At 44.4% G+C, this 23,898-nt stretch overlaps 2 protein-coding genes across 2 annotated transcripts in view; one reads left to right on the forward strand and one right to left on the reverse strand.

Annotated features, from left to right (window-relative positions):
• LOC124119157 overlaps positions 1-5,728 on the forward strand; it is a 36,603-nt gene extending 30,875 nt beyond the window's left edge. Inside the window, exon 25 of the mRNA XM_046481570.2 lies at positions 5,397-5,728. Within this exon, the coding sequence (XP_046337526.2) occupies positions 5,397-5,470 (74 nt within the window). The 3' untranslated portion in view covers positions 5,471-5,728. The remainder of the gene's footprint in view (positions 1-5,396) is intronic.
• A 6,148-nt stretch (positions 5,729-11,876) lies between these two features.
• Positions 11,877-21,917, reverse strand: LOC124119151 (kelch-like protein diablo). The gene is made up of 9 exons (XM_046481565.2): positions 21,764-21,917; positions 20,074-20,760; positions 19,268-19,553; positions 18,400-18,546; positions 17,354-17,485; positions 16,448-16,624; positions 15,436-15,582; positions 14,120-14,285; positions 11,877-12,196 (listed from the first exon to the last, which is right to left on the reverse strand). Exons 2-9 carry the CDS (start codon positions 20,728-20,730, stop codon positions 12,022-12,024), a joined length of 1,887 nt encoding a protein of 628 aa, XP_046337521.1. The 5' UTR covers positions 20,731-20,760; positions 21,764-21,917; the 3' UTR covers positions 11,877-12,021.
• Positions 21,918-23,898: the final 1,981 nt, after the last annotated feature.

Here is a 23,898-nt window from a genome sequence, read left to right on the forward strand (position 1 = left end):
TGGTGGTTGTTGGTGGGTGTGGCATGTGGTGGTTGTTGGTGGATGTGGCATGTGATGGTTGGTGTGGTCGGTTGTTGGTGGATGTGGCATGTGGTGGTTTGTGTGGGTGGTTGTTGGTGGATGTGGCATGTGGTGGTTGTTGGTATGTGTGGCATGTGGTGGTTGGTGTGGATGGTTGTTGGTGGGTGTGGCATGTGGTGGCTGTTGGTGGATGTGGCATGTGATGGTTGGTGTGGGTGGTTGTTGGTTGATGTGGCATGTGGTGGTTGTTGGTATGTGTGGCATGTGGTGGTTGGTGTGGATGGTTGTTGGTGGGTGTGGCATGTGGTGGTTGTTGGTGGATGTGGCATGTGATGGTTGGTGTGGGGGGTTGTTGGTGGGTGTGGCATGTGGTGGTTGTTGGTGGATGTGGCATGTGATGGTTGGTGTGGTCGGTTGTTGGTGGATGTGGTATGTGGTGGTTTGTGTGGGTGGTTGTTGGTGGATGTGGCATGTGGTGGTTGTTGGTATGTGTGGCATGTGGTGGTTGGTGTGGATGGTTGTTGGTGGGTGTGGCATGTGGTGGTTGTTGGTGGATGTGGCATGTGATGGTTGGTGTGGGGGGTTGTTGGTGGGTGTGGCATGTGGTGGTTGTTGGTGGGTGTGGCATGTGATGGTTGTTGGTGGGTGTGGCATGTGGTGGTTGTTGGTGGGTGTGGCATGTGGTGGTTGTTGGTGGGTGTGGCATGTGGTGGTTGTTGGTGGGTGTGGCATTTGGTGGTTGTTGGTGGATGTGGCATGTGATGGTTGGTGTGGTCGGTTGTTGGTGGATGTGGCATGTGGTGGTTTGTGTGGGTGGTTGTTGGTGGATGTGGCATGTGGTGGTTGTTGGTATGTGTGGCATGTGGTGGTTGGTGTGGATGGTTGTTGGTGGGTGTGGCATGTGGTGGTTGTTGGTGGATGTGGCATGTGATGGTTGGTGTGGTCGGTTGTTGGTGGATGTGGAATGTGGTGGTTGTTGGTGGATGTGGCATGTGGTGGTTTGTGTGGGGGGTTGTTGGTGGGTGTGGCATGTGGTGGTTGTTGCTGGATGTGGCATGTGGTTGTTGGTGTGGGTTGTTGTTAGTGGGTGTGGCATGTGGTGGTTGTTGTTGGATGTTGCATGTGGTGGTTGGTGTGGGCGGTTGTTGGTGGATGTGGCATGTGGCATATTGTGGGTGGTGTGGGTGGTCATTGGTGGGTGTGGCATGTGGTGGTTGTTGGTGGATATGGCATGTGGTGGGTGGTGTGGGTGGTTGTTGGTGGGTGTGGCATGTGGTGGTTGTTGGTGGATGTGGCATGTGGTTGTTGGTGTTGGTGGTTGTTGGTGGATGTGGCATGTGGTGGGTGGTGTGGGTGGTCGTTGGTGGATGTGGCATGTGGTTGTTGGTGTGGATGGCTGTTGGTGGATGTAGCATGTGGAGGCTGGTGGATGTGGCATGTGGTTGTTGGTATGGTCGGTTGTTGGTGAGTGTGGCATGTGGTGGTTGTTGGTGGATGTGGCATGTGGTTGTTGGTGTGGATGGCTGTTGGTGGATGTGGCATGTGGTAGTTGTTGGTGGATGTTGCATGTGATGGTTGGTGTGGGTGGCATGTGGTGGTTGGTGTGGGTGGTTGTTGGTGGGTGTGGCATGTGGTGGTTGTTGGTGGGTGTGGCATGTGGTGGTTGCTGGTGGATGTGGCATGTGGTTGTTGGTGTTGGTGGTTGTTATTGGATGTGGCATGTGGTGGGTGGTTGTTGGTGGGTGTGGCATGTGGTGGATGTGGCATGTGGTTGTTGGTGTTGGTGGTTGCTGGTGGATGTGGCATGTGGTGGGTGGTGTGGTCGGTTGTTGGTGGATGTGGCATGTGGTTGTTGGTGTGGATGGCTGTTGGTGGATGTAGCATGTGGAGGCTGGTGGATGTGGCATGTGGTTGTTGGTATGGTCGGTTGTTGGTGGGTGTGGCATGTGGTGGTTGTTGGTGGATGTGGCATGTGGTGGTTGTTGGTGGATGTGGCATGTGGTGGTTGTTGGTGGATGTGGCATGTGGTTGTTGGTGTGGATGGCTGTTGGTGGATATGGCATGTGGTGATTGTTGGTGGATATGGCACGTGGTTGTTGTTGGTGGATGTGGAATGTGGTTGTTTGTGTGGGTGGTCGTTGCTCGGTGTGGCATGTGGTTGTTGTTGGTGGATGTGGCATGTGGTTGTTGGTGTGGGTGGCTGTTGGTGGATGTAGCATGTGGAGGCTGGTGGATGTGGCATGTGGTTGTTGGTGGGTGTGGCATGTGGTGGGTGGTGTGGGTGGTGGTTGGTGGATGTGGCGTGTGGGGGTTGGTGGGGATGGCTGTTGGTGGATGTGGCATGTGGTAGTTGTTGGTGGATGTGGCATGTGATGGTTGGTGTGGGTGGCATGTGGTGGTTGGTGTGGGTGGTTGTTGGTGGCTGTGGCATGTGGTGGTTGTTGGTGGATGTAGCATGTGGAGGCTGGTGGATTTGGCATGTGGTTGTTAGTGTGGGTGGTTGTTGGTGGATGTGGCATGTGGTGGGTGGTGTGGGTAGTCGTTGGTGGATGTGGCATGTGGTGATTGTTGGTGGATGTGGCACGTGGTGGTTGGTGTGGGTGGTTGTTGGTGAGTGTGGCATGTGGTGGTTGTTGGTGGATGTGGCATGTAGTTGTTGGTGTGGATGGCTGTTGGTGGATGTGGCATGTGGTAGTTGTTGGTGGATGTGGCATGTGATGGTTGGTGTGGATGGCATGTGGTGGTTGGTGTGGGTGGTTGTTGGTGGCTGTGGCATGTGGTGGTTGTTGGTGGATGTGGCATGTGGTGGTTTGTGTGGGTGGTTGTTGGTGGGTGTGGCATGTGGTGGTTGTTGGTGGATGTGGCATGTGGTTGTTGGTGTCGGTGGTTGTTATTGGATGTGGCATGTGGTGGGTGGTGTGGGTGGTTGTTGGTGGGTGTGGCATGTGGTGGATGTGGCATGTGGTTGTTGGTGTTGGTGGTTGCTGGTGGATGTGGCATGTGGTGGGTGGTGTGGATGGTCGTTGGTGGATGTGGCATGTGGTTGTTGGTGTGGATGGCTGTTGGTGGATGTAGCATGTGGAGGCTGGTGGATGTGGCATGTGGTTGTTGGTATGGTCGGTTGTTGGTGGGTGTGGCATGTGGTGGTTGTTGGTGGATGTGGCATGTGGTGGTTGTTGGTGGATGTGGCATGTGGTGGTTGTTGGTGGATGTGGCATGTGGTTGTTGGTGTGGATGGCTGTTGGTGGATATGGCATGTGGTGATTGTTGGTGGATATGGCACGTGGTTGTTGTTGGTGGATGTGGCATGTGGTTGTTTGTGTGGGTGGTCGTTGCTCGGTGTGGCATGTGGTTGTTGTTGGTGGATGTGGCATGTGGTTGTTGGTGTGGGTGGCTGTTGGTGGATGTAGCATGTGGAGGCTGGTGGATGTGGCATGTGGTTGTTGGTGGGTGTGGCATGTGGTGGGTGGTGTGGGTGGTGGTTGGTGGATGTGGCGTGTGGGGGTTGGTGGGGAGGGCTGTTGGTGGATGTAGCATGTGGAGGCTGGTGGATTTGGCATGTGGTTGTTAGTGTGGGTGGTTGTTGGTGGATGTGGCATGTGGTGGGTGGTGTGGGTAGTCATTGGTGGATGTGGCATGTGGTGATTGTTGGTGGATGTGGCATGTGGTGGTTGTTGATGGATGTGGCATGTGGTTGTTTGTGTGGGTGGTTGTTGCTCGGTGTGGCATGTGGTTGTTGTTGGAGGATGTGGCATGTGGTTGGTGGTGTTTGGCTGTTGGTGGATGTAGCATGTGGAGGTTGGTGGATGTGGTATGTGGTTGTTGGTGTGGGTGTTGGTTGGTGGGTGTGGCATGTGGAGGGTCGTGTGGGTGGTGGTTGGTGGATATGGCATGTGGTGGTTGTTGTTGGATGTGGCATGTGATGGTTGGTGTGGGTGGTTGTTGGTGGGTGTGGCATGTGGTGGTTGTTGGTGGATGTGGCATGTGGTGGTTGTTGGTGTTTGGCTGTTGGTGGATGTGGCATGTGGAGGCTGGTGGATGTGGCATGTGGTTGTTGGTGTGGGTGGTTGTTGGTGGGTGTGGCATGTGGTGGGTGGTGTGGGTGGTCGTTGGTGGATGTGGCATGTGGTGGTTGTTGTTGGATGTGCCATGTGGTGGTTGGTGTGGGTGGTTGTTGGTGGATGTGGCATGTGGTGGTTGTTGGTGGATGTGGCATGTGGTTGTTGGTGTGGGTGGTTGTTGGTGGATGTGGCATGTGGTGGGTGGTGTGGGTAGTCGTTGGTAGATGTAGCGTGTGTTTTTTGTTGGTGGATGTGGCATGTGATGGTTTTTGGTGGATGTGACATGTGGTTGTTTGTGTTGGTGGTTGTTGCTCGGTGTGGCATGTGGTTGTTGTTGGTGGATGTGGCATGTGGTTGTTTGTGTGGGTGGCTGTTGGTGGATGTAGCATGTGGAGGCTGGTGGATGTGGCATGTGGTTGTTGGTGTGGGTGGTTGTTGGTGGGTGTGGCATGTGGTGGGTGGTGTGGGTGGTGGTTGGTGGATCTGGCGTTTGGGGGTTGGTGGGGAGGGCTGTTGGTGGATGTAGCATGTGGAGGCTGATGGATGTGGCATGTGGTTGTTGGTGGGTGTGGCATGTGGTGGTTGTTGTTGCGTTTGGCATGTGGTTGTTGGTGTGGGTGGTTGTTGGTGGATGTGGCATGTGGTGGGTGGTGTGGGTGGTCGTTGGTGGATGTGACATGTGGTGGTTGTTGTTGGATGTGGCATGTGATGGTTTGTGTGGGTGGTTGTTGGTGGGTGTGGCATGTGGTTGTTTGTGTGGGTGGTTGTTGCTCGGTGTGGCATTTGGTTGTTGTTGGTGGATGTGGCATGTGGTGGTTGGTGTGGGTGGTTGTTGGTGGGTGTGGCATGTGGTTGTTGTTGGTGGATGTGGCATGTGGTTGTTGGTGTGAGTTGTTGTTGGTGGATGTGGCATGTGGTGGGTGGTGTGGGTGGTCGTTGGTAGATGTTGCGTGTGGGGGTTGGTGTTGATGGCGGGTACAGGTAAGATGATATTTTAAATGGAAGGGCATATGGTTGTTGCAGGAAATGATGGTGAATGAAGCATGAGTTAGTTGTTTTGGTGGACAGATGGGATTTTTGATAGATGGGGCATGATCCAGTTAATACTGCAAGATGAGAAATAATGTTGGCAGGAATATCACTGGCTTAAGATAAGTTTTCAAATACACGCAGTATCCAATAACAAGTAGTATCCAATAACAAGTAGGATGCACAAGATGCTTATGATATATATATATATATATATATATATATATATATATATATATATATATATATATATATATATATATATATAATATTTGTGTCAATCAGGCGTACGTTCAGTGGCACAGTTCCTGGTTGCACTCCTGTGTGCTCTCATCTCCCACCTCGTCTCGAAGATGTGAAATTTCCAGCCATGACCAGCCTCTCCTTGGACGTCCTTCGTGTGACTTTAGCTGTCGTTTACAATGAAGATCTGCCAGTTTACTTTCTATGTCCTCATTCTCGAAAGGTTTGCAGATCTGATCTATTGTTTAAAATATTGTTAATAATTCGTGGTCTCTATTTCTAGTCCTTGTAATCCTGCTCTCTCAAACATCAAACTGTTGAGTTTAGAATATATCATGACACATTTGAATAAAGCAATCTGTCATACCTCAAAAGGCTCGTTTTACCTTTTTCAATTTGGGGGCTCCATAAGAGCTTGTGTGTTAGTGACATACTGAGACTATATATACCAATCACACGTTGATTAGTAGGACTGGTGTTGAATAAATTTACAACTGAGTGAGTGGCCGGGGTTAAGGCCTATTGTAACAGTCAGTCATATGACGTAATATGTCAGACTACCCGTGAAAATCCGGGTGAGAATAGGTCTTCAGCAACCTATGCTTGCCGTAAAAGGCGACTAACGGGATCGGGTGGTCAGGCTTGCTGACTTGGTTGATGCAAGTCATCGTATCCCAATGGCGTAGACCGATACTCATGATGTCAGTCGCTGAATAGTCTGGTCCAGACTTGATTATTTACAGACCGCCGTCATATAGCTGGAATATTGCTTAGTAAGGCGTTAAACAACCAACACACATACAAACAAACAAAATGTCAGACAGCTGAAAGTGATGCAGGTCGTCGACATTGGCCTCTTAAGTGATACCAGATCTCATAAGGCTAAGACAAAAGGAAATGTGTCTCCGGCATCGGTGCAACACTTTAAACCCTGCGCTTCAGTCATTATTATTGCCAAAAAAATGTTCTTTAATTTCCAATTTTCCGCGTCATATGAAGCAGATTCTGTTATCCATTCTTGACAACAGATGTTATATTAAACAGAAGAGTGTGCCCAGTTGTGTTGTTAGTCTGCTTGGTGGGAGAAAGAGTGTTCCTCCCTCGTAACTTTATATTTAATATACGTTATAAAAGCCCTACCATCGACCCGTGAAGATCCGGGGTAGAATAGGTCCTCAGCAACCCATGCTTGCCCTACATTTTCGAAGGCGACAATGCTTGTCGTAAGAGGCGACTAACGGGATCGGGTGGTCAGCTGGTGTGAATACTGAACCCGTGTTTAATATCCTACTTTGATGTACGTGTTTTACCTAGGATGACTGCACCTGCACAATTCATGGCCTTGGTTGACTGCAGTTGTGTGAATGTGTGGAAAGGACGTTGCATGTTGCATGACTTTAGTTAATCGGTCATTTCAGTATTTTCCAAACAGTTCACACAAAATGGAAAGAATATACTTTAATTGTTTTTGGAACTTGCTTTTCTTTTGCTGAGCAGTCTATCATTTTTTTAATATTAATTTTCTGTTCACTTTTATTCAAATCAATTCATAAGACCTATAAAGTAACAGTTACTTTTGCCTATGGGGATATCATCAAGCACTATCATAGTCACTTCAGTACTAAAAGTAGTCATTGAATGTGCATTCCAAGTGCAGATAAAAGAAAAGAAAAAGAGGCTTACATTATTTTTTGCACTACTCTCAGCCTCACAGGGATTTTCTACACCAAAGTCTTCTTTGCAAGATATGTTTAAGAATATATTAATTAAAAATGTCAACAGCAGAGAATAATCAGTTTTGAATATCTGCCGAAACAGGATCCTTCAGGCATAAACATCAAACTAGTGTCGACAATTTTGAACGGATCACTGAAAATCAGGTATCCCCAAAAAGGGTAAGCATGTCCTGACCTACGAGGGCTGGCTGAAAAGTTCTAAGCCTAACTGTGAAAGACCCGTACCAAGTCGATGGTTTCTCCACATAGTCCCCTTCCAGTTTTACACACTTTTGCCAGCGATGCTGGTCAAGAAGAAATTTTCTTCAGCCACCCTAAAAAAAGTCATTCACAGTGGAAATGACATCATCATTACTAGGACAATGGTGACCGGCTAGCTCCTTTTTCATTTTGGGAAACAGGCAGAAGTCTGACGGGGTCAAATCGGGTGAATAAGGGGGATGGTCAATGAGTTTGAAGCCACAATCATGGATCGATGACATGGCAACCCCCGATTTGTGAACAGGAGCATTGTCTTGGTGGAACAGGACTCCTTTAGTGAACATTCCCCGTCGCTCAGCTTTGATAGCTTCATGCAACTGTCTCAGTAGGTCAGCATAATATCTTCCATTAATAGTCTGGCCTTTTTCAAGATAGACAATCAGCAGAATACCCTTGGAATCCCAAAAGACTTCCATTGTTTAGACTGAATTTTGGTTTCTGGTTGAAAGTGATGAATCCAGGTCTCATCCATGGTTACAAATCGGGCCAAAAAATCATCGAGATCTGCTTCAAAACGGCATAAATTGTCACGGGACGTCAGGAATCTGACACGTTTCTGATCCGCTGTCAAGAGCTTTGGCACCCATCTTGCGGAAACTTTTGTCATTCCTGATAATGTGCTCAACCCTCTCATGAGAGATGCCCACAACACTGGCAATATGTCGAGTGATTAATCGTCGATAAGCCATCACCATGTCATGCACCCGGGTAATGTTTTCTGGAATGATTGCTGTTGAAGGCCTTCCTGGACGCGGGTCATCGCCAAGGCTCTCTCTGCCACGCTTGAATTCCGCAGCCCACTTCTTTACAGTGGAAAAGGAAGGGGCATCATCCCCTAAAGTGGAGACCATGTCAGCATGTATCTGTGTTGGAGTTAGCCCTTTCAGTTGCAGGTACTTGATGACTGCCCTATAGCCAGCTTTGTCAATTTCTGGTGATTTCAATGGGTAGGTTCACAAGATGGTCTGGTACAAAGACAATAATAACACTCGTATGATTCATTAAATGATTGTACTTGTTGGTGGCAAAAGTTTGTTTCAATCCGATTGAGATATCCAACTTAGGCTTGGAACTTTTCAGCCAGCCCTCGTACTGTTAGCATCTGCCACTCTGTACCAGTAAATTGTGAAACCTCATTGTGAAGGTCATAACACCTGGCATTGTGTGGAAACAGGGATCTCCATTACACCATGCATCCAGCCCCTGGGTAATGTTGGTATAGCTTCCTTCAGGTGTATATTCAGCTTCTCCTCAGATGACCAACAGAGAACATCAACATAGTCACACATGATGGTTTATTTCATCACATCATATAATGCTAACCATAGATGGTCAATAAATTAACCTGTAACTTCTTACATATAATCTCATCTTCGTATGGCTTTAATGACAACCATGGAATAATGACAATACTTGTATGGTAGAGAACACAGGTACTATAAATAAATAATGTACAGGTACTCTGTATCATTGCACCGGGCAAGATATATACACATCCTCTGAAATAAATACATGTACATTCTCCTTAGATAAATACATCTCTTACCACTCATGACAATGATTGAACACAGGAAATACACAATGGACAAAAAAATAGGAACAATTAGAAACAGCTGAAAAAGTGAATGATTCTTTTTGTACAGCAAAATTCAATGGTTCATTGCGACCTGTTAATAATCGGAGACATGGCAAACTAGTGGTTGACTATGTAACACTCCTGTACAGTGTGGCATGATGACATCAACACAATTGTAAGCATCCAATCCTCAATAGTGAAGACCTTCAACAAGCATAGGGCTCTTTTTACCCTAGAATAGCTACAGTTCTTACAATTTTGAAGTTCATCAAGTGAAAAATTACTGACCGTCATGTCATTCTAAAGATACACACAGGATGTCATGTCAACAAATGCTTCCTCTTGTATCTTATCTTTTTTTATTTACATTGCAAATGTTATTTTTTTTATTGTTTTACGATGCAATAAAAGAGTTATATTCCAGTTATATCAAACAGTCTGTAAATAATCAACTCTCGGCCAGACAGAAAGATGTCTGGTACAATGACATGCAGTCAACCACACCATCAAGTCTGACCACCCAATACAGTTAATTCACTGAGAAGCTTTGGTTACTAGGAACAATTCCAAACATACCGGCCAGTAGTCAGCAGGGTCATTCATGTTCCTTGCGATCAGCAGATATCACAACATAGAGCCAAGTACTTACACATCCACGTACTTTGCAGCCATTGTGGGGTAAAACTTGATAGCTCAAATTTGCTGCTTTGAACGAGCTCAAGTTCAGTTACAAACTTACATTCAGAAACATCTGGATGCTGTTCAGCTCAATTCATCAGGTGGCTCTTCAGTAGCATGTGGAAAGTTCATTGACAATTCAGTAAACCATGACAATTCAGTAAACCATGACCAGGGCTTGATGAGCTAAGAAGGAAATCGCCCACACGCAACATATTAATACTCATATTCTAAGAACTTTGTTGTTTAACGCTGCATTCAGCAATATTCCAGCTGTATGACGACAGTCTGAAAATAATCGAGTCTGGACCAGACAATCCAGTGATTGACATCATGTGAATCGATCTATGCAATTGGGATACGATGACCTATTCTACCCCGTATCTTCATGGGTTCCTAAGAACTCAGAGGCTGGGAGCAATGTGTCACACTCATATTGAGAAATGCATGAAAAATGCATTTGTTTGTTGGATTGTTTGATCATAAATAAATATTTGTAGGATATCCTTGATATTTATCTGTGTGAAACGATGATAACTTCACCACAAAATATTAAACACTTTTAAAAAAAGGGAGCCGTCATTTAGATACACAAACATTGTATTTGTTTCGTCCTAATCAAAATGAAATTATTGGTTCTCAGGCAACAACGGTCTTAATAATTCTAACAGAGAGAACCACCAAGTTATCAGGACATCCATTCCCTGTCCAAATCAGTAACAAAATACTTTAATGACATTTATTTTGTGTGTATTGTTGCCCAAGATCAAATATTTGTTCAGGCTTATTTAACAGATGTCAGCCATGTTTCAGTGTCAACCGAGTCAGACATCTGGATCTCATACAATGGCTCCAGTGCAATATACACATCTGGGACACATTGCAGGGGCGGGTTATTGAATATTTGTGATCGTTGGATGTCCGGTACCTGCTGTAGTTGAGTGACTCGACCCTTCATGTCCCAGTACCAGTATAGGTGTCAACAGAATAACTGGGCCATGTTGCCATAACATTGTATTAAATCAATGTCATAAGTATGGCATTTCCAATAATCTTAGCGCTAAGATTGCTTTGAGGGACAGGACTGTGCTTGGGTAAAACTAGAGGTACGAACACCTGTGGTAATATGACATTGTAAGCTGTCTTCCACTGAAACAACTCCAACGCCCCAGTCAGCATTATTCCAGTGATCTGGCAGCAGCATGTAAACAATGAAGTGTGGACCAGGCAAACCACTACCAGCATCAAACCAGTACCTACATCAAGACCAAGGGGTTCCATTTTGGGGTCCTGGCGACTGAAAGCCTTTAATTGTAGGGGTCCCAGGTTAAAACATGGGGTCCCAGGGAAATGTGAAGAACTGAATACATTCTCTACCACAAGTGGCTTAAGGCTGCACATGCTCAAAGGATATAGTTAAAAATAGATGGGGAGATCCCCAACTGAAACGAATCTGTGAATTGTGTCTTTTTTAGTAAATACTTACATAAATAAATTTTATGCGGTACCAAATTATGAACTAGTACAATTCATTCCTAACCATGCATACAAATATCTGAATCCCTGTGGAAGCACTGTATTTTTCTGTCCTGCTTCAATTTTTATGCATAAAGGATGGAGGATTTCACATCGGGTATATCCCTACATGACTCAAGTATTGAGTCATGGGTTTGCCTGGTCCAGATATGATAACCTACAGGGTTCACACTTTCCCAGTCATGCAGTGAACAAAACTTGATTGAGAGGCTAATGAGTCATTGTGTTTGTTTGTTGTGTAATGTCCCACTCAATATTCAGCATGCAGACAGGGATGAAAGAGCTCAAGACCAGCCTCCCTGTTACAAATAACAAACACGTAGCAGCAGTCAACATTGAGGCAATATTTGTCTTCAGCAGGATCAATATCATTCCAAACAATAAATCCACAATACAAGAAATACTTCATGATCAGAACATTTGTTTAACACCACACTGAGCAATATTCCAAATAAATGATGGTGGCCTGCAGATAATCAAGCCTGGACCAGGTAATCTAGTGATTGATATCATGAGCACCAATCTACGCTATCAAGGTATGATGACACGCAGTCAACCAAGTCACCAAGCTCACCCAATCCATTAAGTCACCTCTTACGGACCAGCATAGGGGGACCATTTATAACCTGTAATCTCCATGGGGTGACTCATGACAGGTTGACATGTAAAGGTGTCTGGAAAAAAGGAGTGGTGCCTGCCTTGCCCCCCACCCCCACCCCCACCCGTTCCTCCAGTGGGAACCACAACAGTTTGCTGAAGAAGTACACTGCCTCTGCTCATGGAAGTGTACAGTTACCTCCCCTGATTGCACTGCCAATGGTAGCTGGAAACAACTGACAGTTGCTGCCGGATAATGTGTGACCTGAACAGTAACATCTTGTCAAATGTTTGTCAGGTGACTTGGCAGTGTCTCCTCAAACAACGATCTCTCTTCCACCATGTCTTTCCTCATCACCATGGAAACACAGCTTAGCCAGCTGCGGCTGATGTGCATCTCCCCGACGATCTCCCAGCTGTCTGTGTCCTCACTGTAGCACTCCACCGTGTCATGATATCTACATGCAGAGAACAACATTCACTTACTTTAATCATTAAGTATTGTGAACCTACTCAAGTAAAACTCCTGGCTTTTTGTGCCATATAACATGTTAAAAAGTTCCTAGGACACGGACCGCCATGTGGTCTAAGATGCTGCAAATTGAAGGTGTAGTTGTGCCCCTTAGTTGTACCAGGATTGACTAATCAAAGTGTACTGCATACCTGTTACCATTGAGAGTAATAACTAAATATTTACTGTAATTATCACTTAAGAATTAGTTGTAGTGAACTGATCCCCGAAAACATCACCTTCTGCATATTCCATGGGCAAGGTAGAATTCTGCAGCAAATATCTTACCTAATACATGTATGAATAATGAGACTGAAAACAGCAAACAAGCTAAAACCCTTGGACATGATTACTTTGCATATGCTTGGAGTAGGTATGGTTTTACGCTGCTTTAAAGCAATATTCAATGAATGGTAGACACCAGAAATACATTCATACATTGTACCCATGTGGGGAATAGAACCCAGGCCTTCGATGTGAGAAGCAAATCACTAGGCTACCCAACCGCCTGCATATGCTTGGAACTAAATATATTAATTATAAGTTAAGTATCTTTTCCAAGGAATTTGTTCCGGACACGTACACTCTCCTATTGCTTCCTCCTGTTATACTTCCCTCCCTCTCCGAACAATATGTCAAGTTGAGCCCCACCCTGTTCAACCCCTCCCCGCCACCACACAGATCTTGCCCCCAACTACACCCACCCCCCCTTCTGTCACAGCTGATCCCTCCTGTAACACACTTACCGGTCCCACACCTCCTCGCCACCACACACATAGATCTTGCACCTGACCACGGCCACCCCCTCTTCTGTCACAGCTGATCCCTCCTGTAACACACTTACCGGTCCACCCCTCCTCGCCACCACACACACAGATCCTGCCCCACCCTACCCCTCTACTGTCACAGCTGATCCCTCCTGTAACACACTTACCGGTCCCACCACCCCTCCTCGCCACCACACACATAGATCCTGCCCCACCCTACCCCTCTACTGTCACAGCTGATCCCTCCTGTAACACACTTACCGGTCCCACCACCCCTCCTCGCCACCACACACATAGATCCTGCCCCACCCTACCCCTCTACTGTCACAGCTGATCACTCCTGTAACACACTTACCTGTCCCGACCCTCCTCGCCACCACGCACATAGATCTTGCCCCACTCTACCCATCTTCTGTCCAAGCTGATCCCTCCTATAACACACTTACCGGTCCCACCCCTCCTCGCCACCACACACATAGATCTTGCACATGACCATGGTCACCCCCTCTTCTGTCACAGCTGATCCCTCCTGTAACACACTTACCGGTCCCACCACCCCTCCTCGCCACCACACACATAGATCTTGCTCCACCCACCCCTCTTCTGTCCAAGCTGATCCCTCCTGTAACACACTTACCGGTCCCACCACCCCTCCTGGCCACCACACACATAGATCTTGCTCCATCCACCCCTCTTCTGTCCAAGCTGATCCCTCCTGTAACACACTTACCGGTCCCACCCCTCCTCGCCACCACACACATAGATTTTGCTCCACCCACCCCTCTTCTGTCCAAGCTGATCCCTCCTGTAACACACTTACCGGTCCCACCCCTCCTCGCCACCACACACATAGATCTTGCACCTGACCATGGCCACCCCCTCTTCTGTCCAAGCTGATCCCTCCTGTAACACACTTACCGGGCCCACCCCTCCTCGCCACCACACAAATAGATCTTGCCCCACTCTACCCCTCTTCTGTCCAAGCTGATCCCTCCTGTAACACACTTACCGGTCCCACCACCCCTCCTCGCCACCACACACATAGATCTTGCCCCACCCTACCCCTCTTCTGTCCAAGCTGATTCCTCCTGTAACACACTTACCGGTCCCACCCCTCCTCGCCACCACACACATAGATCTTGCCCCCGACCACGGCCACCCCAGGTCTGTATCGCCGCTCGTTCATGGACGCCTTCTGACACCAGGTGTCGGTCATAGGGTCATAGCACTCCATCTTGTTGGTGTTTTCAGTGGATGCATGCCAGCCACCTGAGGACACACAGTTAGGGACCAGTCATTTATTACAGGGGGTGGGGGTCAGAGGTTTTTGATGCACTAATTTACTGAAAACAAGGACCCTCCCCTAGTGTCATATTTTTAGTGATCCTCCCCTGATTACTTCTATAATACATGACCATCCCTCAGCAATGGCATCAATTCCTTTGTCTTTCTTTGACTACTGAAAATCACAGATGCCAAGTAACACAAACAGAGCTCAGCCTGTGACAGTCCCTGTTGAATGAAAAAACTTTTAACAATTCTTGATGATGTGAAGCAACATATTTCATGATCATCAGCTTGATTTTAGATCAAAGTATGACATCAATCTAATATTCTTTAAACATGTTACAGTTTAACAATGGTACCTTCACTGCTATGGTAATAAAGTATCAAAACATCTAGGACGTAAGTTTATATATTTTCACAACATTTTCAGTAAAGGCCAGAAAAGGAATACAGATAACAAATAACATTTAAGTGTTACTTTTGCTACCAAAGCATCATCTTCCCATGGCAAGGGAGTTAACTGATTATAAAAGTCCAGTTTCGACCCTTGCTGGACTAGGCCCGGAATTATGGAGTTATATTTTTATATTTCTTCCCAGGTCTATTTGGTCCTGAAGAGCTGTTAACAATAAACAGTGCAACTGAATGTATGTAATAGATACAACTTTTATTACAGACAAGGTTAAATCTTAAATGTTTTCACTTAACACGCCTAAAAATGCTTAAACTTAATAAGGTGAGGTGAAATGGAGTTTAACGTCGCATCCAAGATTATTGCACTTATATAGCGACATGCATACATGTGTGAGTGTGTGGTTGTTTGTACTAGTCCGGACTGATGCTGATTTATAGTGCTAGCCCACTGAGATACCATGCCGCAGTTTAACATCAATACCCAACTCAGGCACAGTATACTGACTCCGAACCGACCGCGCCTTGTTTTAGCCCTTAATGCAGAGCGGCAGACAGGGTAACATCAAGTACCATCTTTTAATGTCTTTTGTTGTGACGCAGCCTGGGATCGAACCATGGACCTTCCGCTCTCCGGGCGAACATTCTACCACTAGACCACAGGGGCGGTCCTTAAACTTACTAAAAGATACATAATATACAGGAGCTCCCAGGAACTCACCAACAACATAGATGCAGCCATTCAGTGCACATGCCTGAGACCCTGACCGTGCTATCAACATTGGGGCCCTCTCTACCCAGGTGTCCGTGCGGGGGTTGTACCGAGACACCTTGTCAATGCCATCTCCATCCTCCAGGATTGCCCCACCTACACGACGAAGGTGAAGATCACTTGCAACAGCTGCTTTCATCACTACTTTGAATAGCATTTAGAAGTGATACACTTACAATCTGTACTAGTATTGTTTTGCTGTTATTGTTCTTTCGGATTTGCAAACACATTTATAGCAACAACTTGAACAAATGTGTCAAAAACAGGAGTGAGTGAGTGGGTATGGTCTTACGCCGCTTTTAGCAATATTCCAGCAATATCACGGCGGGGGACACCAGAAATGGGCTTCCACATTGTACCCATGTCGGGAATCGTACCCTGGTCATCGGCTTGACAAGCGAACGTGTTAACCACAAGGCCTCCCCATTAAAAACAGGAGGGTGGGGGGAGAAATATTTTTTACTAGTAAATACACATTCTAGTTTCAAGTCTTTGAATGACATTTAGAAGACATACACATAAGAGAGAGAATTAATAGATGTCAAGCATATGCTTACTCCTTCATCCATCAGATGCTTTCAAATATCCAATCATCTTAATAAGCATACGTTTTTATTTATTCATACTTTTCAGTTTTCAATACAATCTCTCACTGATCTCAAAATCAACTGGAATCATTTCAAGAAGACAGGAAATTTGTATGAATATCATATGATCTCTGTCAGTTTTGTGGTCATGTGATAAGGTTCATGTATGGTTGAGAACACCATATAAAACATTATTTTCTCCTTGATCATAGTGTGATGTTGTGAAAAAAATCTTTATTAATATGGTTCATCAGCACAAACAAAATCATCCAAAATTGTGATAAAATACAAAGCCCCAAAAGTTTCTAGATTTCCTAAAATCAACTGTACCATAAACAAGGTGATGGTGGCATCAATGTTGTTAACACACGAACCTGTGACATACACAAATCCTGCAAGGGAGATAACTGCTGGGCTTGTGAGAGCCATTTTCATGGGTGTGATGTAGGTCCAAGTATTGGTGGTTGTGCAGTAGCGTTCCACGGAGTAGAGTCGACTGTGACCGTCCCAGCCTCCAACAGCATAGATGAAGCCATCGCAGTTTGTCAAACCTGAACCATAAAGAGAATTTGTATGAAATACACTGCATGTTAAGCAGAATAGTCTTTTTTAAATGTCCATTCATTGCAGCAAAAATACCCAAAAGACCATGCCCAAGGAAGGAAAAACATATTGAATGTCCAATGAAAACTATCTATACCCATTGAGACTGATGATTTGTAATAATTTGCTCAGTGGCTCAAATCATTATCTTGATCCCTGATTGCACATGGTAACTCACCCAGTTCAGATCAGTTGTATATGCTAACTCACCCAGTTCAGATCAGTTGTATATGCTAACTCACCCAGTTCAGACCAGTCATACATGACAAGACAACATTTTTACATGGCAACTCAGTTGAACTCACCCAGTTCAGATCAGTTGTATATGCTAACTCACCCAGTTCAGACCAGTCGTACATGACAAGACAACACTTTTACATGGCAACTCACCCAGTTCAGATCAGTTGTATATGCTAACTCACCCAGTTCAGACCAGTCATACATGACAAGACAACCTTTTTACATGGCAACTCATCCTGTTTAGAGCAGTTGTATATGCTAACTCACCCAGTTCAGACCAGATACTGCACATTGAAACTCACCTAATCTAAACCATACATTGCTCATGGGAATTCATGCTGTTTAAACCAGAAATTGCATTAGAGAATTCATTCAGTTGAACCCCGATATTATGGGAACTTCCCAGTTCAGACAAGGCATTGTAAGAGATGACGCACCTAGTTCAGATCGAGCGTTGTTCATACTCTGCCGCTGATTCCAGGTGTTAAGAGTTGAATCACAGCACCACACATCAGAAGTTACCACACCGTCGGGAGTCTCGCCACCCACCAAATACAGACAATCTCCTCCTGAAACAGCAAACATTGCACAGGCCTCTTTAACTTAATATTTTGTTGAGGACAGTGTAACATCAATATCAACGGATCAACAGATCAAGGGGGGGACGGGGGAGAAATAGAGCGCCAGGGGATCCGGACCCCTCTTTTGAAAACTAAATGTAGTATGTTGTAGGCAGTAAAATTGACCAGAGCTCCAGATAAGCTGGGTATCTGCGTGAAATATGCATCAGAAATGCAGAAATATGCAGTAAAATATAATCCAAGCCTATCAAATACGCAACGAACATTACAGATACGCTACAAAAATAAAACTTGTGCGTATCATCAAAATATTGTGAAGTAACCTCTGTATTTGATTAGCAAATCAGCAACTTATTTTGAAATTATAAACGGGCATTCCGTCAACCTTGCAAAACTCCACGATGACAGTTACATCATGATCATTTCCCATCACGCTTTCTTGTGGAAGTATTGTGGTATTTTTTAGTCCTATAAAGCTCTCGAACCCACACGACACCAGTTTGCAGGGACTAGATGAATAGTGTTTTTAAATATTTAACTTAAATACCCACATCTGTAAAAACTGGTGGGTAACAGAAATTTGAATACGCAGATAGAATTACTGATACCCAATGATTTTAAAATGCATGGGTAAAATACCCACAACACCAAAAGCTTATCTGGAGCTCTGTTGACTGTTCGAGGATTTTGATATTTTGGACCCCTCCCTTTTAAAAATGCTGCATCCACGCTTGATCAAAGCATAATTAATCCATGTCAGCATTATGAGGCTAAACACTGGTATTCTGAATGCTCAGGCAAAACATGCTTAAGATAACCTGAAATATTAGTTCTATATTTCATGTTATTGTTTTCTATCTGACCAACTGTGTACCGGTACAGTATCTGGAACTCTCACTCACCCGCCACAACCAGGCCATGTTTGCTGACAGCAAAGGGGAGACAACCCACTGTCCTCCATGTGTTGCTGGTTGGGTCATATGTGTCAACATTCTTCAAGATGACTCGATCATCCTCTCCGCCCACTGAGATGAGAACTTCAACTACAACTGAAAAATAAAAGCCAACATCTGAGTTGACAGGAACCATTTAATGACGTACATGTTTCAACAGGATGAGGTGTGTTCAAGATTCTTAAAATTGTATGAGCTGTATGGAAAACAACCAAAGATCAATAGTGGCATATTACATGTTGTTAGTTGTTCAACACTGCACTTAGCAAAAGTCCCATTATATGATGGCAGCCTGTAAAGAATCAAAACTGGACCTGATAATCCAGTGTTTGATATTATGAGCAATGATCCACACCACTGAGATATGATGACATGCTACCAACCAAGTCACCGAGTCTGACAATCCAACCAATTAAGTGCCAGGGATTTATCCAGGATTCCAAACTAAGTGCCCTTGGCAGGGAAAATTGGGAAAAAATCATATTTTGTTCAAAATTGGGAATTTTATTAAAGTTATTTACATAAATTCAGGGGTATTTTAACATTAAACTTAAACACTGCATTCAGTGCAATACTGTTAACTAAGCATAAAAGCCTCTTACTTTCTATTGGTCCTGCTATCAGTGAAATACAAGGCACCTTTACAAAGCCATAACATTAGTTATTGCCATGCCGGCATGAATTGGAAAAGGTATAATTTCTAATTTGGAATTTTTACTGACATTCGCTCCAGACTTGGGGCTGAACATCAGCCTCTGAGCAGGTCCAGATAAATCCTTGTCTGACCAGCATATGACCCCCACAACGATCATCTCACCTGCACACCTCCTGGGCCGACATCGGACTGTATGAAGCTCTGTGCGTCTATCTGGCATCATGTGGTAGGCCTTGGCTTCGTCCACCAGCAGCCTACATGCCGGTGTGTTGTTAACGATGGTATTCCGCTCCACCACATCATGCAGGTAGTACGGGCTGACAAGAGGAAGCCGGACCGCCGACAGGAGCTTGGCCAGGTGTTGTTTCCGTGACTCTAAGTTATGCTCCAGCCAGTGAGTGACTGCTTCAAAGGCCATCTCTTCATGTTCTATATTGAGGTCGTCGTCCTTCAATGGCATGAACATGTTATAGAAAGTTTTCAACAACTAGTTCACAATACTATGCTTTGCTTGTCTGGGTAATCATGCTGACCATGATCATATGTAATCATGGCAGAACCAGAACATTAATTTAAAAATTTGGAAGAATATGTTTTTCTGTGATTAATATACTATTACAGATATTAGCAGTTTAGTGAAGTATGTCCGAAGGTGTTCTGAAAAATTACACTTAACTTTCAGAATGTATATCATGTATATTGAAGTTTAAACCATATTTTCAAACACACCTTTCACTTAATGTTGAATATATAAGCATAATAAGTAAAGCAAATAATACCAGACTTTATTTATAGTCTTTGATTGGCATTTAGCTCTTAATACTTCACTCACTCATACCAAGAATTTAGAAGCCAATAGAAGGCTTGTCAGAATTTCATGCAGAAAGATATCACATCAGAACAAAAGATCAGATGTTAATGAGATTGTTTTGAAAAAAACATTAATATCCCTACATCTTAACACCCACCTGCAGCAGCTCCTGCAGCTTGTCAGGCTCCAGCTGAAGATACTCATCCAGGAGACTCACTGTAGGGAAGCAGCGCAGGATCAGCTCCTTCGACTTCTCCTGCAGCTCAATACAATCATGGGCCTCAGCAAAACAGTGGATGCCTATGCAATTACTATCATCCATGTTGCGCTCCAGATATTGACAGCAAGCATCCCGAACCGTCAAGATCTCAAACAGGTTGGCAGCTGACAGCAGTGACTGGACATTCTGATGCGTGATGAGTATCTCAGATGTGTAGGCGAATTCCAGAAGTGTCTCCACAATGCCTGGTTCAACATTGTTCAGAGTCACTTTCCTCTGGTTGCTCTCTACCAGGTTACAGGCAAACATAGCACGGAAGTAGGCGCTGGAGGAAGCTAGCACGACACGATGACAGGGGAACTCCCGACCTCCAACACAAATGATGACGTCACAGAAGAGCCCCGTCTGGCGCAGGGAGTTGAGACCAGTGAGCATCTGGGGCGGGTGGGAGGAGTCTGTAAAATGGTACTCTTCCTCCGAGGAGAAGGAACCCTGGATGCTGGCCACAGAGTCCAGGCTGAGATGGCGTCGGAGAGCTGGGCTGAAGTTGACTGGCTGGTTGATGGCATTATGGTTGATTTCTACGTAGGCCATGGCTCTCTACTATTACACCAATTGGACTACCTGTCAACATATATACAGTGTCTATCAGTCCCTGAATAAGAAATAAACGACGAGTGGGAGTTAAAATTGTTTATCTTACAATGAAACACTGCAGGGGGAAGTAACCATGAGGGGCGCTGCGTGTTCAGTTCCAAATTCAATTTAGCGCGGTTACATCTACAGGTAGCCTCGCTCTACATTGAAAACACAGTATGTTTATCTCATAAGTGACTGACATACATTATCTGTCAGTCATAAGATAATACATACAGTTCATGTCAGTCAAACAACTAGGGGTTGATATTATTAGCCCCATAATTCTGAGGTGTGATGTCATGCAGTGAACCACCATAGGTTGCTGGGCAGCTAGATCTAGTCTGAATCAGGTCCCCACATGCCACTAATTAAACCACTCACACAATATCAGACACTAAAGTATAGTCTATGTGTAAGAGTGAATATTATTATCCTACCAAATTTTTTATCCTGGGGATGAAATTCTCTAGTGTCAGGGTGATTCTCCCTAGTGAATTTGAACCCATACCAGTGTGTTTAATCCTATAGATACAGTAAAGTATGATTACAACGAATACGCTTATAATGAATTGACGGATATAACTAACTATTTTTTTTGTCATGTCTATTTGCTGTATATGTTCAGAATTGTGCTGATAGCGAACTACGGTTACAACGAATTACAATTAGTGGTCCCTTTGAGTTCGTTATAACCGTAGTTTACTGTACTATACTCGAGTAAAACTTTCCCCGTTATAATATTTTGGTAGGATATAATCCTTGCTTACATATGCAAATCAGTGGTTAACATAATGCACAACAAACAATTCAAGCCATCGGTTGTGCTAAACCAACCAATCCTCATACCATCTTATAAGTCGTCCTTACGTCAGATATCGTCCAAATAATGATGGAAAGCATTCATTGGTTATCAGGATCTGTCACTGACAGTCTGACATCCTGACATTTCACCTGCCTTTAATATCATTTCTTTTCAATCACATCTTACCCAAATGTACCACTGATAATCCCAGGTGAACATATAATCACAGCTTCATACATCGTCCAATATCGCCCCCAGCATCGCTTCGCACTTCACATTCACGTTGACCGAAAAAAGGTAAACACTGCGTGATGGTGGGTCGGCTATACTCTATTTACATATTTCCTTACAAATTAGTCTCTGAGCAATGGAGCAAAACACTTTCCCACGCATGACCCTCACCTTAAAGGAGACTACTGAATTTGTTTTTTTTAACTATTCTTTGGTTTATTTGAACAAGAAATCGCCTAACCTTTTAGACGATGCATTTATTGTTCTGAATGATACTTATATGTTTGCTTTCTGAATTTAATTATTTAGGTGTAAACTGACCTTCTCGGCTGTTTTTACTAAACATGTTATTCACGTGAAAATGTTTTGGCACAATAGTCCACAATTCAGATTGCTCTCTCCCATAGGTTAACAAATATATTCATTTTTATTTGATACACTAATTTGCAGAAAGTACAAACATGAGAAAGGAGAAATCTATACATTGTTAAGCGTATACTAGTATATGAGTAGTCACTCGAACATTTATTATTTCTCATATATATAATGAATATATGTATACCACCTTTTGCAATTAACAGAAATGTAAATCTAAATCCCACCCATACAATTAATACCCAATACGCTCTGCTAGTTCTATCTACGTTCATCCAATTATATCTTCAATACGAAAAATAGCTCACCATAAATAACAATAATCGTCCTCCATGATGTAAATATTCTGGAGACGACAGAGAGGTTACACTCGCACAAAGAAAAGGGACATAACCCAGCTATAGTTAGCACCTGTTCATTGTAACTCATATCATTTGGTGAGAATTTGCTCAATATCATTAAAACCAGGTCTATGTTCTCGCTGCCGCTAAACAAAGTTTAGGGATAGCGAGAACTAAGATCTGATTTTAATGAGATTGGAATTTGCTGTGTATAAGGACAACAAATGTTCGTGATGTTTTGTTCACGGGGGACCAAACAATTCAAACACAAATATCAATATTGATACTGTTTACGTTTAGGAAAAACACAAATCATACGAAATGATGAAATCGTACTACAAAAGGAGATCAGGGGTAGAATAGGTCTTCAGCAACCCATGCTTGCCGTAAAAGGCGACTTTGCTTGTCGTGTGAGGCGACTAACGTGATCGGGTGGTCGGGTGGTCGGGTGGTCGGGTGGTCGACTTGGTTGATGCATGTCATCGATCCCATATTGCGTTGATCGATGCTCATGATATTAATCACTGGATTGTCTGGTCCAGACTCGATTATTTACAGACCGCCGTCATATAGCTGGAATATTGTTGAGTGAGGCGTTAAACAACAAACCAACCAACCAGCATAAAAAATGAAGCCAAAGCGAAACGGGTCGATCTAACAAATAAATTAGTCTTTAGATTCCCACACTCACATACCGCCTCCGTGGTCTAAAGGTAGAGCGTCCGCCCGGAAAGCGGAAGGTCCGGGTTCGATCCCCGGCCGCGTCATACCAAAAGACGTTAAAAGATGGTACGTATTGTTACCCTGCCTGGCGCTCGGCATTAAGGAGCTAAAACAAGGAGTCTGTATACTGTGTCTGAATGGGGTATTCATGTTAAACTGCGGCATGGTATCTCTGGGCATCAGTCCGGACTAGTACAAGCAGCCACACACACACGTGCATGCACGTCGCTATAAAAGTGCAATAATCTTGGACGCGACGTTAAACCCAATTTCGTCTCACCTCACCCACATTCACATGATTTTGTAAGAGTACTGTTATAAGGTTAAAAATGCATCTCAGAAACTAATGATAATAAATAGAACCATTATAGCTGCAATGAGGAGTTGCATTAGATATAGTTTGTGACAGAACTTGTAATTGGAAAGGAATCAATAGAGAAAAGACATTTCACATTTATCACAAGTGTATTCTGGACATTTCACATTTATCATTGGATTGGTCTCTGGCTATCGTCCATGAGTTAATGAAACAAATGGGGAATTACAAGGCATAATTCATTTGGAGCTTCGGAGCGAGTCACAAAATCAATAGAGAGATGAGCAATCTGGCACGTAGGCTTTGGTATTTTTCCGATGGCGACACACATGAGT

Source organism: Haliotis rufescens, unplaced genomic scaffold (assembly GCF_023055435.1).
Source record: "Haliotis rufescens isolate VD_foot unplaced genomic scaffold, xgHalRufe1.0.p SCAF_6, whole genome shotgun sequence".
NCBI lineage: Eukaryota > Metazoa > Mollusca > Gastropoda > Lepetellida > Haliotidae > Haliotis > Haliotis rufescens.